The sequence below is a fragment of the Blastocystis hominis genome (genome assembly GCF_000151665.1).
Source record: "Blastocystis hominis, Singapore isolate B (sub-type 7) whole genome shotgun sequence assembly, scaffold_0".
Lineage (NCBI taxonomy): Eukaryota > Bigyra > Opalinata > Blastocystidae > Blastocystis > Blastocystis hominis.
In genome coordinates, this window is record NW_013171815.1 from 235968 (window position 1) to 254081 (window position 18114).

Consider the following 18114-nt stretch of genomic DNA (forward strand, 5'->3'; position numbering starts at 1 on the left):
AGCTCGGAGCCAGTGACTCCGACAGGGAATGACAATTTTTCGTGAATATTTTGTTTTAAGTTGATGAATAGGGGCGAATCGTCTCCCGTACCTCAATTGTCGGATGCAGACTCTAAGAAGAAACGCAGGAGAGCAAGAATTTCGGCATCTCCTCTAAGTTTGAATGATAATCTTCACAACGCGTAGAGTTTTGGTTTGTCTATGACTTCTAGCTATACAACAGTCGATAAAGTTGACGATGACAAGGAGAAATCTGGCGATTCGCAAGCCAAGCGCTCCAAAGTGGGTTCCGACAACAGTATGTTTTGACCGAATTGTTTTCCTTTTCTAACATTTAGGCGGTTTCAAGACTTGGAAGCGTCCTGACGAGCGATTCATATCCTTTTTCCTCTCCTATCGCACCATCGTTTCTTAACCCCAGAGCGATCTCGCGGGAATCGACAACGTTCTGCAGGACATCAAGGAATTGGTTTGGTATCCGCTCCGCCGCCCCGAGATCTACAACGAAATCGGCGTGGTTCCTCCTCGCGGCATCCTCCTCTACGGTCCTCCCGGCTGCGGCAAAACGCTTCTCGCGCGTGCGATCGGTGGCGAGCTGGGCATCCCGATGGTGTGCATCAGCGCGCCGGAAATCGTGAGCGGAATGAGCGGGGAGAGCGAAGAGAACGTCGGCGTGATGGCAGCTTTCGATGTAGCTTCGGAAACTCTTCGACGATGCGATCGCGATGGCGCCTTCTCTGATCTTTATCGATGAGATCGACGCGATTACTGGCAAGCGAGAGAGCACGTCGCGAAGCATGGAGCAGCGAATCGTCGCCCAGCTTCAGACGTGTATGGATTCTCTCAACAGCCAGGCGCTTCGTGAAAAGCCCGTTATGATCATCGGCGCCACCAATCGTCCTGACGCTCTCGACAGCGCGCTTCGCCGCGCTGGACGCTTCGATCGCGAGATTTCGCTGGGAATCCCCGATGAGGCGGCGCGCGAAGCGATTCTTCGTCTGCTCACCAAGCGAATGAAAGTCGCCGAGGATGTCGATTATCCCGTTTTGGCGGCCAAAACCCCGGGCTATGTGGGGGCCGATCTCTCCGCCTTAACATATCCGATGAATTGAATGAATTGAATGAATTGAATGAATTGAATGAATTGAATGAATGAATGAATTGAATGAATGAATTGAATTGAATGAATTGAATGAATTGAATGAATTGAATGAATGAATCAAAAATAAATCATTATCAAAGGGTTCTTAACGGACAGAAAGGAAGCGGCTATCATCGCGATCAATCGAATCTTCCACGAACTATTCGTTTTACCGCTCGAAGCACAGCCCACTCCCACTCCCACGCCCACTCCCACGCCCACCGACATGGATCTCGAACTCTCTGAGCCCGACGAATCGCGGCCCGATCGCCTCCCCGCCGAGCAACTGGCGCTTCTTTCCGTGGAGATGGCGGACTTCGAGAAGGCATTGAAGAAGGTGCAGCCGAGCTCGAAGCGCGAAGGCTTCGTCACCGTTCCCAACACCACGTGGGACGACATCGGCGCCCTCGCCTCGGTCCGAGAGAAGCTTCGCATCAGCGTTGTGGAGCCCATTCGCAACCCGCAGATCTTCAAGAAGATGGGCCTCACCATGCCCGCAGGCGTGCTGCTCTACGGACCTCCGGGCTGCGGAAAAACGCTTCTGGCCAAAGCCGTCTCCAACGAATCGCGCGCCAATTTCATCTCGATCAAAGGACCGGAGCTGCTGAACAAGTACGTGGGCGAGAGCGAGCGAGGCGTGCGGAAGGTGTTCGAACGCGCGCGCGCTAGCTCGCCGTGCGTGATTTTCTTCGACGAAATCGACGCGCTGTGTCCGAAACGGTGCGATTTCGGGGATGAATTCATGATAGAGGAATGGACGGAGGCAGCAGCGGCGTGTCCGAGCGAATGGTGAACATGCTGCTCACGGAGATGGACGGGTTGGAAGATCGAAAGCAAGTTTTCGTCATCGCTGCGACCAATCGGCCGGATATTATCGATCCCGCCATGATGCGGCCAGGAAGACTGGACCAGCTGCTGCTCGTTCCGTTACCTACCCAGTCCGATCGCTTGGATATTCTACGAACCATCACGAAGAAGACACCACTGGCGGATGATGTCGATTTGGAGAAGATTGCATTTGACGAGCGCTGCGAGGTAGGAGATGGGAATGTGAAATGATTGTGTTTTTAGAGGTTTAGCGGTGCAGACTTGAGTAATCTAGTTCGAGAAGCATCTTTAGCAGCGATCCGCCCATCACTGCTCTCGGGAGAACCTGCACCATCTTGCGTCTCTCAAGCCCATTTTGAAGCTGCTTTAAAGGTGGTGAAGCCATCTGTAAGTAAAGAAGATTTGGAGCGGTATTGCCGAGAACCTAACATGAGAAGTAATTTGGAGTAGTTTGAGCTTGTTTTTGGTAAACACGAGAAGAATGTCGTGTTTGTGTCAGTTTGTGCACAATTAATGAACTATTCTGCGCTGTTAGAAAAGTGGGTCATAGGCCATATGCCGATTATCGTTCAACCAGAGATTGATTACCAAGAAGGATATGGCCTTGTTTCCGTTTTTTACCATTACCGAAAGGAAGATAACGCTCTTGAATTTCACTATGTGTTTAGAGTATATAGAAGGAAAAAGTAATGTGTAGGGAGAATCAGCTTACTCTCGATCATTTCGTGAAAAGCCGAACCGATTTCTCTCCTTCTTTTACATGACGTTTAACCGCCTAAAATACAAAAGAACGGCTGATGTGGATTCCTTGACGATTTACGGTATTCCTGAGCTGTCTCTGGACTATCTGCAATCATACAATGATGGGTATGAATTGAAGAATCAGTCAGAGCCACAATCTCCGGAATGGTCCTATATTGAGCTGATAGACTTTTCCGGAGATTCCCAAACTATGAGGCACGGAGACAAATTGAACATGTTTCATATGTTTTCTCTCGTTTACCACCACAACGCTTACATTAACTACAATGTGTGGGAGAAGCATAAAGAAAGGCCGCTCATCTATTTGAATATATCCAAAAGATTTCGAGTCGTGTGACTTTAACCACAAACAGGGAACCATTTGTTTTCAAACAAGGATAATAATCCACAGAAAAAGAAAATCTATTATTACTGCATTGACTATGTTCTAGTAGATTGTGCAGAATTGGGGTAAAAAATAGGAAGGACGCCGACAAGATGCAGAACGATTTGCTCAAACAGTATTCCATGCTCATTTTCCATACATTGCATTAGATGATCCCCAAATTAAGTCTGTTTTATGGCTTCGATAAACTGGTTAAGAGAAAACGTGACAAAAAGAGAATCTATCCTAGCAAAAGTACATGCAGTAGTATAGAGGAATGAGTCCAAATTCTATTTTTATAAACAAACAAACAAACAAACGAACGAACGATCGATCGAACTAAACTTTAGTATTCTTCTTAGAAGATTTGCCCTTGCCCTTGCCCTTGCCCTTCTTAAGAATCAAAAGCACGACAAGCGCAATGATAATCAAGACTACCAGCACGATAAGGAGAATTCCCCACCAAGTCCAGCAGCCTCCGAAACTACTGATTCTAGAATAACCGGCAAATGCAGAGAAACCAGTGGAACCGGACATCGTTCTGATACCTGAGTCGTTCTCAGAGAATTTAAGATAGCCAGAATATTCCTTTCCAAGACCAGAACGATAAGCCGCTCCAATATCGAAAATACTCAAAACTTTGCAAGTGACATCCGACCAGCTGTATGTTTTTCCTTTGCTCAATTCAGGAACACAAGTAACAGTCATCTTTTTCATGGTTTCAAGATCGTTACTCTTCACAGTGGCCTTTTTCAATACAACATTATACGTAGCATCGTCTAAAAATAAGATCAACAACATCTCTCCAACCCTTTGTTCCATTGGTCTTCTTCAAAGAATATGACAAACTATTCTCCATCCATATGGAGCCAATGCATTTGTCATCACTATAATACATTTCTTTGGTCTTAATGCTGCTAACATATCCAGTAATTCCACAAGACACTGTCGACTCATAAGATACGCCCTGCGGAATACCCACAACACTGACACAACCACTAGTATAAACACCACAATCTACACCATCAACAAAGCTAGGCGATTCTTACTTCCTGCCAAAGCAACAGAAAGAAGTAGGACAAACACAAACATTTCAAGCACAATAATAAAAATATGAAAATGTTTGGAAGGAAGTCTGTATGTCGAAACGCCAACGGAACAAGATATAATTGAATTCCAACTTAACGATTATTATTCTTTGTACGGGTGGAAATACTTGATAGGAAAGTATACTTTGGAAAAATAATACGTTACAATTGTTACGGAAATACGTACTACAGATTCGAAAATCGTGAAACTTGCGTCTGTTATGTTTAAACAAGGGAGGTGGGAGACTTAACACAATGGATGCGAAAAAGGACAATAACGATTCATTTTAATTGTGAGCCGATTAATGATATGCGTAAAACAGAATATTTAGAAACGTCTGTGTGCAATAGAGTGTGCAGAGTAATTAGAATAGTGATAACAAATGAGATACTTTAATATAGGACAGGAAGGGATTCTTCATTATTTTGGTTAAAGAACTTATACACAATTGAAATACATGGTATCCGAATATGTTTGCAGTATACGAAATAACTTGACGTACATTTGAGTCCAAATTAATACTATTATGTTTTGGATGATTATGCAAATAATAGAGGGCAACAACGACTTATTCTTCCTCGAGAATGTAGTCCATAGGATAGTGTACACGTTTTCAGAGGGAAAACACGATCGACAACCTTTCTTATCTGGGTAGATTTAGAATAGTGTAACTAAATCATGAGGATATGTATTCTAACTATAGTAGGAAATGTGCTTGCATATATATAAACTATTTTCTATCAAACAAGTTATAGTGCATGGAAATTAGGTATTATACTGACAACTTGGCTTATTTAGCGACTGTTACTTGCACAGGAACATCTGGGGTTGGCTTATCAGAAACTGTTTTAGTAGGAAGCTTTTTAGTTTTCTGCTTCTTTTTAGAAGCGAGAACCAGAATAAGAACAATTATCAAAATGATAATCACCACGACAACGACAACGATGATTATAATGAGAGCGGTATTGTTACCTCCAGCTATATCAGTGCTGTTACTCACTTTGTAAAGCTTAGAAGATGATAATGATTCACTATACTCCAAAATTGTTTTCCCATCTTCTTCTCCAAATTTCATAGTAGAAGCATATGGCTTGTTAACCATCATCAGCATCATAGCAGTGATATTGAACAACAGATTAGAACAGTCAACCTTCTGGAAGCTGTATACCTCCCCATTCTTTAACTTTGGTGTACACGTCATTCCGCTCTTTACTGTCAGTGTGTCGTAGTCATCAGTGCGAATTAACGCATCTGTAGTAGTTCCTTTATATTCTCCGTCATCTAAGATAATACTAGTATCATACTATGATTACCTATTGTTCCTGATGAAAGAGAAATACTGGCAACGAAAATTAAATCGAGATAAAGGTTTTTACATTGACTATCGGTGTACTCTCTTGTAGATACACTAACTTCGATGATATTTCCATCTTTATCACAATTAACAATTACTCGTTGTTTTTTTGATGCTTCCATTTACTACATTACAATCACTTTCATAGGTTCCTTGATCTATATTGGATTCACTCAGAGTTCCTACAACTAGCAAGCGAGAAAGAAAGGATTCCGATTAAGATTAAGAATTTACACAACATAATATAATTTTATTATGATAATCAAAAATAGATTCAAGATAATAGATTCGTTTTCAATTGGAGATACTTCAAATACAGATATACGATTTGAATACAGAAATCACATTATTATTGTTTCGTATATCTTAAATTATATTTGTATCAAAACGAATACGGTTTCATATTCTTATTCGAGTCGAAAAGTAATAAGATGGTTATTCATATTTCATGATTAATTCATTTTATAGAGTATTATATATATATATATATATATATGTACACATAGTTCAAATTCTAAAAACATCAATTCTTGATAATGCCAAATTTCGGAACTATTTCAAAATTAACGGTTCTATTTCAAATAGATTGAGAAGGAATGAATGAGTGAATGAATGAGTGAATGAATAAACGATAATAAGGTTCGTTTTCTAATTCGGTATATCATTTATCAATCGAAGTCATCACTTGTTGTTTTATCGTGATAAAATAGAACAAGGAGGTGAAGTATTTTATATAGAATATAGATTATTATTACTGGATTCATTGATTGATAAAGTGGATATCAAAAATGATATGAACTGATGGACTTTCGTGGAAATATGAAATAGTTCATAAATATGATAAATATGAATATTTGTGATTGATAAATTGATGATATTTAATACATAATCATTGAAATAATAGTTATAGAAACGATCAGTCCAACCTCTCTAATTCGAGTATTTCAAATTGACGAATGAGTGAAAAGTGATTATTCTAATATCATCTATGATGTATCTGGTAAGTAATCCTAAAGATAATAATGATAAATAGGTAAAGTGTATAGTAGTATTTGATTATCAAACATTCCTTATGCAGATTATTATCATTGATTAGGTACCGGTTGAACAGGAACGCTAGGAGTGGATTGAGTAGGCACGCTTGGCGATATTTGAACGGGCGCACTTTGGACTGGTTGATTTGGTACCATCTGGTACGATGCCGTATAATAAGGTTGATTTGGCACAGATTGATTTTGAGCCATGTACATTAGTTGATTCGGCATTGCTTGAGGAGCTACGTTTTGAGCTGATTGGTTAGGTGCTATTGGTGCATGAATGCTTTGCTGGGACTGATTAGGGGCTTCTTGGGGATTCATACCTTGTGGAGACTTGGTTGAGACTGTCTGGGTAGGAAGCCTTTTAGGTTTTTTATCATTATTGCGATAAAGAACTATCAAAATTGCGATGACAGCAATTACAATGATTACAACAACAATGATAACGATAATGAGACCAGGATTTGTATCTCCAGGATTTGTATCAGATGTGCTATCGCTCACTTTCTTGAGGTAATACGACTGTGCCATGAAAGAGCCTATCACATAAAGTGTACCGTCATCATAAGATTTAAACTCAATGTTTGTGTCTTCTGTATTCCCTATACTTGCAACCATTGAGTTGCTAATCGCCCAATAGCCTATATGGCAATTCACTTCGGTAAAACTATATCGTTTCCCATTGGTTAACGGAGGAACGCATTCCCAATTCTCCTCTTCCATCAGTTTTCCGTAATCATCAGTTCGGACTCTAACATCCTGGGTAGTTATTTTGTATCGTGATGTTCCTTATAATCAATGACATACAATTGTAGTACCAGGATAATAAACGTCCCGAGTAACACTATATACTATAGATCCTTCCACAAGTAATTGTGTGCATGCATTGGTATAGAAAGTCGACTCATAGTAAATAAGTTCATTTATATTCCCGTTTGAATCGCAACGAACAATAGCTCGATAGCGCATATAGTTGGAACTTACATACATGCAGCCACTTTCATAGGTTCCTGCATCTATGTAGTATACAAATAAAATGTTTACAGCTGGCACAGGAAACAGAGCATACAAATAAGAAAGGTATCAATAACGTTAACATTTTTTGAAAAATAAGAATAAACTGACTAATCACTTTTACTTGTCATATGAATCAGATGTTATTTATATTTTGTTTTTTGATGCAATACAGTACCAAACATTAGAATAAATATGCACAGCTATTTGAAGGGCGAAACTGAAACACCCTATTTGCTATATCGCAAATGATAGCATAGGCAAGCAATGTGACTGTATTAGATAATGGTGATCAATACAAATATCTGGGAAAGTATGAAATAAAAAGCACATGGTTTGTGGCAATCAAACAAACTAAGTCGATAAAGCAGATTTATTCGTTGTCAACTGCATAGAAGTGTTTTGCTTTTACTTTTGTGTAGTTGGTTGAGTTGGAAGCTTTTTTGCCGATTGGTTTCTTTTTGCAGATAGAGCCATAATAATTGCTATAACCACAATGACAATGATTACTATAACAACTACCACTATGATGAGCAGTAGAATATTACTTGTAGTGATAGAGTTATCTCCAGTTTCGTTAGTTGCATCACTGACTTTATAAAGCATTTTGGCTTCTGGATAAAACCATGAGTCCCACCAAATAACTCCGTTCTCATCTTCCTGTATTACAATCTTGGTTGTAGATTTTTCGCCAATGAATGACAAATACACCTCAGTTAAATTAGCTCCTAAGGCTGTGCACTGTACGGTAGTAAAACTGTATCTCTTTCCTTTCCGTAATTCAGGTTTACAACTCATTGCAAAAGCTTGTTGAAGAAAATCATAATTCTCAGTTAAGATTCGAGCATCTTTTACTACCAAATTGTAACTTCCATTTCCTAGTTTTAATCCATAGATACAATACATACCACTGACTCCTGAATAGAGATCTGTGCTATAGACAAATGATGTTTCTAAATATTGGTTCTTGCATTCTCCATCCAAGTGTTCCACAGTGTACACAATGACTTCATTTATGTTATTGTTATTATCGCAGCGAACAATGGACCGATATATATAATGACCGTTATATTCCGAAATACAGTTACTCTCGTATGTTCCCTGAAAAGAAATCGTGCCTATGTGGAACGCTAGAGCGCATATTTACCGCTTGCAAATGAAAGGAAGAGTAATAAAACGATTGAAGTGAACCACATAAATAAATTTGGTTTACTCATACAAAAATAAACTGACATATCTTTTTTACTATCATTTCCTTTTATTCAGTTTTTGTAATTCGCTTCCATTTCTATCAGTCATCATCGTTATGAGAACTAATGATCAATCGCTTATTGTTAAACTTATCGGATGAATGGTGTGTACATAGCTGAAATGATATTCACTATTTTCAATACCATGAAGCAATTGATAATGTATGTATGTAGTCAATAATTACAGTATCCCAATTCGTGGTGTGTGACAATCAAACAAGACTATACAGCAGTCAGTATTGGACTAGATTTCTTTTTAATCAAAAAATATGCAACGCCTGCAATCACTGCGATGATAAGAATAACAACAACGACAATTATGAGAGCTACATTTCCACCTCCAGATTCGTCTGTACTATCACTCACCTTGTATAATCGAATATCAGATTGAAAATCATTTTGATCAACGAATACTCCTTTTTCATCTTTTCCAAATTTCGCCGTCATTGTATAGGGAATACCGACAAACATCAACATTTGGTTACTATAGCTTTCGTCTCCCACAGTACAGTCGATTTCGGTAAAACTATATGTCTTCCCCTTCTTCAACTTTGGAGAGCATACAATACCATTACTCGAAGAAAAATCGTCATAATTATCAGTACGGATTCTGATATCCGTACTACTGCCTGTATATGAACCATTCTCTAAACATCAAAAATAAAGTGTATGTGTATCACTAATAGTTCCTGAAACGAGAGAAACAGTATATACTAAAGATGTTTCCAAACTTAGCTTCTTGCACAAAACATCTTCATATCTCGCTTCGAATTTGATCACTTCGGTTATGTTATCATTGTCGCCACATTTTATAATTAGACGCTCTCGATTCCCCTGTCCCAAAAAAGCAATGCACTCACTTTCATAAGTACCCGCATCTAATCTTCACACAATCATGTTTCTTACAGATAGCAAACGATAAGCATATAAATACAAGATATAAGAATAGTTTACACATTTAAAATAAGATTAGGATGTGTTGACTAAATAGATCATTGAATGATTCTTTGTACATTTATTACTGTAAAGAAAATCGAATGTTGAATTGCATCCTATTATACAAAAACAGAAGACATTAGTAGAAATGCTGTTTACTCGGTTATAAATGGGATGATAAAGAAAACACCAAAAAACACTTAGGACAATCTTGCATAAAACGAATTTGTGCAGATATTCATTCATTCATTCATACAATACAAAATACAATACAGTACAATACGATACAAATACATTATAGTTTGAGTTCAAACAAACAACCATTTCCAACTTATTGGCAACCAACTTATTACAGATTTTTGTATCTCATCGTCTCCGTGTCGAATCCGGGCATCGGGAACGAGGTGGCGAACTGAGCGACTTCGTGAGCCAACACAGGGATGTCCTTGTTGTTGGGCAGAGCGGCCACGAAGTCCTTCAGCTTCTTTCCCGAGCTCTTCTGCACGTCCAGCGAGATCTTCACCGCGCGATCCAGGAATCCCGCCACCTTCTTGAAGTCCGCCTCCTTCAGTCCTCGCGTCGTCAGCGCGGGGGTTCCGATGCGCACGCCGCCGGGCGACTGCGCCGACTTGTCTCCGTGGACCGTGTTCTTGTTCAGCGAGATGTTGATCAGGTCGCACACCTTCTCGATCTTCGAGCCCGTCAGTCCCAGCGGACGCACGTCCCACAGCAGAAGGTGGTTGTCCGTGCCGTTCGTGCAGATCGTGTAGCCCATGTCCATCAGCGCCTGCGCCAGCGCCTTCGCGTTCTTCTTGACCTGCACGCAGTACTCCTTGAACTCGGGCGACGCCACTTCCTTCAGCTGCGTGGCGATGGCCGCGATCTGGTGGTCGTGCGGACCGCCCTGCAGACCGGGGAACACCGCGTCGTTGATCTTGCGCTCGAAGTCGCGCTCGTCCTTGCGGAAGAAGATCATACCGGCGCGCGGACCACGCAGCGACTTGTGCGTCGTCGTCGTCACCACATCGCAGTACTCGAACGGATTCGCAGCCTCGCCCGTCGCCACCAGGCCGCTGATGTGCGCCATATCCATCATCATGATCGCGCCGCTCGCGTCCGCAACCTTACGGATCCGAGCGTAATCCCACTCACGAGGATACGCAGAAGCTCCGCAGATGATCATCTGGGGTCTGTAGATTCCAGCGATCTGCTCCATAAAATCGTAGTCCACAAGACCCGTCTTCGGATCCACGTGGTAAGGAAGCGTCTCGAAGAAGATCGAAGAGCCCGACAGAGCCTTTCGGGTGTGCGTCTTGGCGTTGTATGTGTAGTAACCGTGCGTCAGATGACCTCCAGAAGGAAGATCCAGACCCATCATTCGGCTACCAGGCTTCAACAGACCCGTGTACACAGCCAGGTTGCAAGGAGATCCGGAATAGGGCTGAACGTTCACGCCCCACTTTTCAGGATCCAAATGGTAAGCAGCCAGAGCACGCTTCTTGCACAACTCTTCGATCTGGTCGATGTACTCGTTACCTCCGTAATAACGGTGACCCGGATATCCCTCCGAGTACTTGTTCGTCAAACAAGAACCCAAACATTCCATAACAGCTCTGGAAGTGAAGTTCTAGTTCTGAGGTAAGCAAACTTACACAAATACCTCAGAAGCAATCATCTCCAGCGACTTCCAAGATCGGTTCTTCTCCTTCTCGATCAAATCGAAAAGTTCAGGATCGTGCTCTTCGAGAGGTACGCGTCCAGGCTATGGGGTAATACAATTGAAAGATCTATGTACAATAGTAGCAAAACCAGCCCTAGCAACAGGCTATATATAAGTTAGGAGAAGAAAGATAATACGGTGATTCTGGCAGCAGAAAGTCTATAAATGAGAATTCTATGTGAAATAATAATACCTAATAGAGCGAGAAAGTGCGCTAATCATCTTTGAACGGAAATATTGTATAAGAAAATCGTGGAAAATTACTCCGATTTTTGGTATATAACGGTTTTCTATCGAAAAGTAGTCTTCAGATATGTTTTTGATGTTGTAAATAGTGTATTGCACGCGAAAGAATAGAAACACAATGATTGGTTTTGGCCTTTCAAACCTTGTATCTTATTGGTGGTAAACGATATATTTCACTATAGATATCGGAAATGTCGTTAAGGAAAAGGAAAAAGATAAATCTTCCTGACAAATATCTACATTTAGTAAGATGATATGAATATGATTAGCAAGCAATCGCGGTTATTCATCCGTAATAATGGAGAAACATTCCACGATTTTCTTATACAATATTTCCGTTCAAAGATGATTAGCGCACTTTCTCGCTCTATTAGGTATTATTATTTCACATAGAATTCTCATTTATAGACTTTCTGCTGCCAGAATCACCGTATTATCTTTCTTCTCCTAACTTATATATAGCCTGTTGCTAGGGCTGGTTTTGCTACTATTGTACATAGATCTTTCAATTGTATTACCCCATAGCCTGGACGCGTACCTCTCGAAGAGCACGATCCTGAACTTTTCGATTTGATCGAGAAGGAGAAGAACCGATCTTGGAAGTCGCTGGAGATGATTGCTTCTGAGGTATTTGTGTAAGTTTGCTTACCTCAGAACTAGAACTTCACTTCCAGAGCTGTTATGGAATGTTTGGGTTCTTGTTTGACGAACAAGTACTCGGAGGGATATCCGGGTCACCGTTATTACGGAGGTAACGAGTACATCGACCAGATCGAAGAGTTGTGCAAGAAGCGTGCTCTGGCTGCTTACCATTTGGATCCTGAAAAGTGGGGCGTGAACGTTCAGCCCTATTCCGGATCTCCTTGCAACCTGGCTGTGTACACGGGTCTGTTGAAGCCTGGTAGCCGAATGATGGGTCTGGATCTTCCTTCTGGAGGTCATCTGACGCACGGTTACTACACATACAACGCCAAGACGCACACCCGAAAGGCTCTGTCGGGCTCTTCGATCTTCTTCGAGACGCTTCCTTACCACGTGGATCCGAAGACGGGTCTTGTGGACTACGATTTTATGGAGCAGATCGCTGGAATCTACAGACCCCAGATGATCATCTGCGGAGCTTCTGCGTATCCTCGTGAGTGGGATTACGCTCGGATCCGTAAGGTTGCGGACGCGAGCGGCGCGATCATGATGATGGATATGGCGCACATCAGCGGCCTGGTGGCGACGGGCGAGGCTGCGAATCCGTTCGAGTACTGCGATGTGGTGACGACGACGACGCACAAGTCGCTGCGTGGTCCGCGCGCCGGTATGATCTTCTTCCGCAAGGACGAGCGCGACTTCGAGCGCAAGATCAACGACGCGGTGTTCCCCGGTCTGCAGGGCGGTCCGCACGACCACCAGATCGCGGCCATCGCCACGCAGCTGAAGGAAGTGGCGTCGCCCGAGTTCAAGGAGTACTGCGTGCAGGTCAAGAAGAACGCGAAGGCGCTGGCGCAGGCGCTGATGGACATGGGCTACACGATCTGCACGAACGGCACGGACAACCACCTTCTGCTGTGGGACGTGCGTCCGCTGGGACTGACGGGCTCGAAGATCGAGAAGGTGTGCGACCTGATCAACATCTCGCTGAACAAGAACACGGTCCACGGAGACAAGTCGGCGCAGTCGCCCGGCGGCGTGCGCATCGGAACCCCCGCGCTGACGACGCGAGGACTGAAGGAGGCGGACTTCAAGAAGGTGGCGGGATTCCTGGATCGCGCGGTGAAGATCTCGCTGGACGTGCAGAAGAGCTCGGGAAAGAAGCTGAAGGACTTCGTGGCCGCTCTGCCCAACAACAAGGACATCCCTGTGTTGGCTCACGAAGTCGCTCAGTTCGCCACCTCGTTCCCGATGCCCGGATTCGACACGGAGACGATGAGATACAAAAATCTGTAATAAGTTGGTTGCCAATAAGTTGGAAATGGTTGTTTGTTTGAACTCAAACTATAATGTATTTGTATTTGTATTGTATTGTATTATGTATTGTACTGTATTGTATTTTGTATTGTATGAATGAATGAATGAATGAATGAATGAATGAACGATTGTTTGATGATTTGTCGAGTTTGCTATTGTTCTATTTATACTATTCTCCAATTCTATCAATATCAATACACACCTACTACAACTATGTGCATTTGAACTGAAGTTATTTTCATGTGATGATAGGTTGTCACATTTTGTATACACACATCCAGATAGATCATAATGACACAAAACAAATATCATGATAAGGTAATATACAAAACAATGATAACCATTACAGAACAATATGATAGGAAGTAACATGCCAATAACAAGAAAAGAGTAGTATTATATTCATGATTACAAACATGTTAGATGATATATTAGTTGGAACAAATATAATCCTTAATTGTGATATTCAAAACACTCAAAAACTGAAATGCGCTTCTTATACTAAATTGATTAATAGGAATAAAGTAGTGGAAAACGCAGTATTTACTGCTGCAAGGAATGAAAAAGTAGTAATATGATATGATTGTCAATCTGAACAAACAAATATAGTATTATTAACTAGAATACGTCCTGCTGTTTTATGTAACAAGCATCAGCAATTTAGATAAAATGGATATATATATATATATATATATATATATATGTTTATGGTTATTAACAAAACAATAACTAAAAAGTGTGAATGATAGATTTCAGAGGTTGGCTATAGCGGAATCTTTTCCATAAAGAGTATTTAGTAATAAAGAACGCAAGTCATAATCACTCGTATTTAACCAATAACACATTGTTGATTTGTAGATAATTAATGTATCACAACATGATTGATGCATGTTCCCCACTTTCTATAACAGCTATATAATCATATCATATAAAAATGAGTAAATATCAATAAAAACGAAAGAAATAACTATAACCAAAGTATTGTTGAGTATAGAATGCTGTTACTTTTGTAAGTTTTCTTTATTCAATCTGAGATATTACCACAAACATCAGACTTACACTATTGGTACATGTGTGAGAAAGTAATTTCACATATACATACGGAGTATCTACTGATGAATCAAGTCAGAATTAGCTTCTTTTCAATTGATTCAATCATTGACATTTTTAATTTTCAGATTAATTGTGAATTCAAAACCGCAATCTTACTGAATCGTTTTCATACAACCTAATTTAACCATCATGCTGTATTTGATACTATTGAAATAGAACGAGTCGTTGAAAATCTCAACTCCAAGAGAGATCGGCTCCACGGAGGATTGAAACATGCTAGCTCATCCAATCTAAGTTGAACTGATAGAAAAGATTCAATCGATGATTGGATTCAAGTAAAATGACAAGAATGATAAAAGATATTTGGAACAAACAAAGTACGCATATAACATATTATGATCATTGAATGGCGTTGAATGTAGTGGACATATCCAATTCTAGAATTACTGATTGATTCAGTGGATTAAATTGGCCAGTCTCCAATGAACATCTATGAATAGTATCAAATCAGTCAATCAGTCAATACTCGAAATTAATTTCCATCGAACTTTCTCAAATGGGCTTACAGTTTGATCATTGTCCTCTCTCACTGGAGCAAAACCATTTGGTAGTACGACATTTTGAAGATTTGGAATATCTAAATACAATCAATATTTAATGGTGAGAACTACTCTTCAATGTCACTGAACGAGGCAAACGGAAACTGAATCCTTTCGAGTTATCAATGGATGTGAGACTTGGAAGGTCTACACTCAATCATCTCTAATCATTTCATTTTACTTCGCATTATCAAGATACATGATTCGTCATTTCTTCCAGTAAGTGCCCAATTACCGAGTTGAATGGATTGTAATGAAGGAAGATCTATACAAATCATACCACTCAAACTCATGCATTACTCTCGATTATAGTTGATAAGGAGTAATCAAATGAGCCATCGCCTAAAATAATGGATTGCAGATTGGGAAGATCTATCTATTACTATCCAATATCATATCATTACTTCCAATCATAAAGGAACAACAAAAGAAATTCCACGATCTATTACCGATTGAACCAATTTGGATCGACTGCAGTTGCGGTAGATTGCTCAATTCAAAGTCTCCAGCAAAATCAACAAAACTATATTCGCCAAATTGAATGGATTCCAGTGACTCACAATTCGATATGTTGAATGATTTCGATTGAATACATCGACTGACAGCTTCGGAATAACTTAATGGATCCCATTCAGCCTGTTTCACCTGAGTAAACGAATTGCCTCCGATATTGATAGTTTTCAATCGCTTCAATCCATCGATTTGGAATGCTTGCACTGATCCAAAACAATCATCGCCGATTTCGATAGATCGTAGCCACTCGAATCGATTCAGATCCAATGCATTCAAATCGTTACAGCAATTCGATGAAATCGTCAAATCGGTCACTTGTAAGCTTACACTGCTTAGTGTCATAGAACTACTGACGTTGATTTTAGTGGGAGCAACAGCAGGCGTAGGTCTCGGAATGGATTTCGGGATTAGTATCGGTTTGGTCGATTGAGTGTACCATCCATCATAGAGATCTCTTCCACTCACTTCCACTCCATCTTTCCATTCCACTTCGCGAGTAGCAATCCGAGTTTCTTCATCGATCCAGTATCCTCGACCATCTCGAAGAAACGATTCTTTCGATTCATCATAAACGAATCCGCCGACATACATTGGGATTCGGTTCGAAGCAATGGTATTGTCGCCGTTTTCCTTGAATTCGATCATGGTGGTTCCCTCAATCTTGCGGATGATCTCCACCAGCTTGTTCTTTTTCCATACTCCCTCTAGCAACATTTTACCTGATTCTTCGTCATACTCAATTCCCCATCCATCTCTCTCACGATTCTCGTTGAATTCTCCATAATAAATCAACTTTCCACTCTCATGAGAATAGATTTCCATCCTCTCGCCTTTAACATGGTTGGCTATACGACAAAAATCTTTCCGATCCCAAATTTCATCAAACGCTTGGATAAAAGCGACACGGCCATTCTCAAATCGAGTAAAATCCCCAATTTGAGTTCCATCCTCATCTTCTTCCCAAGCCATTTTCATTATTCCATTCTGGAATAGATAAACCTTGTTATCTTTTTTCAATGTGTACTCGTCTTCATGTTCCCCTTGAAAACGTTGTAGATAATAGTTACAGCCACCAACAGTAATTTTTCGTTCTTCACCACACGTTATGTACCCATCCAATAAAAATTCGCTTCCCGCTAACGTATTCCATTCATCTATTCGTGATTCCGTATTCATTCCATCTACCGTTAAAATTCATAGTTTCAGGTGGAATTAAATGTATTATGGAAAGATATGAAACTCAGTTTGTACTATTGACACATCTTAATACCTTTGTATTATATCGTTGATGTACATGTGTTAAAGATACACACTGTAGCCAGGATGGCCAAGTCTTCGAAATCAATTGTGTTATGCATCAGTTTGTTTAGATAATCGTGATTGAAGTAGTTCGAAAGTTAAAACATATCAGAATGATTGCTTTTTGGAAACATTGAAAAATAAGAAATACTTTTTCTTTTACTTCTTCTTCGTTATGTCTGTAAAACCTATATATTTACAATATCATTGTAAAGTCATGTTATCAAGTAAGGATTTCGCACAACACTCCATTTTGTCTACTCTCTCTCTCTCCTTTAGTATTATCATCATCATTCCTCCTATCAAATCTATTCACCCATCATCCTAGACAAAATATTTTTACAAATTAATTAATCTGGCTGTGAATATACCAAATCTATAAAACCGTATCGAAATAGGCGTTGATTTAGTATAATGATTACACAATAACTTATATTTTCACTACTCATTTTATTTTTGATCAATTCCTAATTATAGACAAAGGAGCCAACTCCGGATACCTCCTTATATTTTATTTGTTTGTTGTATCAACAGTCAACTCACAAATCTGTCTCTTTATACGCAAACAATCATGTGGTTCTTCGTTCTGGATTATTCTTAATATCCTTCTGCATCATTCCAACACCCTGCTCACTCCTAATCTGTTTTTATTCATCCATTTTCCTTTATTTACCACCTCAAGCACATTATTAATGTTCATTCAAATTCCATTGTTTTTCGTGTATCACACTTATCTGCAATTCCAATTCCATTTTTTCATTCACACCTTCCCTTTCACTCTTTTTTTCTTCGCATATTCGCTACCATTCTACCTTTAAAACGCTCTACAATACTATCCTCCTCTTTCACTCTATCATTCAATGGTCGCGTTCAAACGACCATTCCACCATCCACTAGTCCCCTGATTGCCACCATATTTGAACGTCTAATCACCACACACATTCCCAACC

At 40.3% G+C, this 18114-nt stretch overlaps 5 protein-coding genes; 2 read left to right on the forward strand and 3 right to left on the reverse strand.

Annotated features, from left to right (window-relative positions):
* Positions 1–607: 607 nt before the first annotated feature.
* Positions 608–2419, forward strand: GSBLH_T00000061001 (uncharacterized protein; the record flags this gene model as incomplete). Its single annotated transcript, XM_013038201.1, has 5 exons — positions 608–667; positions 696–1070; positions 1263–1861; positions 1891–2176; positions 2213–2419. 5 exons carry the CDS (start codon positions 608–610, stop codon positions 2417–2419), a joined length of 1527 nt encoding a protein of 508 aa, XP_012893655.1.
* Positions 2420–3408: 989 nt separating this feature from the next.
* On the reverse strand, positions 3409–4107 carry GSBLH_T00000062001 (uncharacterized protein). XM_013038202.1 has 2 exons: positions 3906–4107; positions 3409–3874 (listed from the first exon to the last, which is right to left on the reverse strand). Exons 1-2 carry the CDS (start codon positions 3991–3993, stop codon positions 3435–3437), a joined length of 528 nt encoding a protein of 175 aa, XP_012893656.1. The 5' UTR covers positions 3994–4107; the 3' UTR covers positions 3409–3434.
* Positions 4108–10124: 6017 nt separating this feature from the next.
* Positions 10125–11717, reverse strand: GSBLH_T00000063001 (Glycine hydroxymethyltransferase; the record flags this gene model as incomplete). Its single annotated transcript, XM_013038203.1, has 5 exons — positions 10125–11402; positions 11436–11537; positions 11571–11600; positions 11633–11654; positions 11689–11717. The coding sequence occupies 5 exons, from the start codon at positions 11715–11717 to the stop codon at positions 10125–10127; spliced, it is 1461 nt and encodes a 486-aa protein (XP_012893657.1).
* A 285-nt stretch (positions 11718–12002) lies between these two features.
* On the forward strand, positions 12003–13679 carry GSBLH_T00000064001 (uncharacterized protein; the record flags this gene model as incomplete). Its single annotated transcript, XM_013038204.1, has 5 exons — positions 12003–12115; positions 12150–12171; positions 12204–12233; positions 12267–12368; positions 12402–13679. The coding sequence occupies 5 exons, from the start codon at positions 12003–12005 to the stop codon at positions 13677–13679; spliced, it is 1545 nt and encodes a 514-aa protein (XP_012893658.1).
* A 2045-nt stretch (positions 13680–15724) lies between these two features.
* On the reverse strand, positions 15725–17041 carry GSBLH_T00000065001 (uncharacterized protein; the record flags this gene model as incomplete). Its single annotated transcript, XM_013038205.1, has 1 exon — positions 15725–17041. The coding sequence occupies one exon, from the start codon at positions 17039–17041 to the stop codon at positions 15725–15727; it is 1317 nt and encodes a 438-aa protein (XP_012893659.1).
* Between the last annotated feature and the right edge of the window lie 1073 nt (positions 17042–18114).

Coding starts and splice junctions, on each gene's coding strand:
- GSBLH_T00000062001 (XM_013038202.1), bottom strand. CDS start 3,993: ATGTATTATAGTGATGACAAATGCATTGGCTCCATATGGATGGAGAAT. Junction 3,875..3,905: donor GAAGACCAATGGAACAAAGG/GTTGGAGAGATG, acceptor TCTTATTTTTAG/ACGATGCTACGTATAATGTT.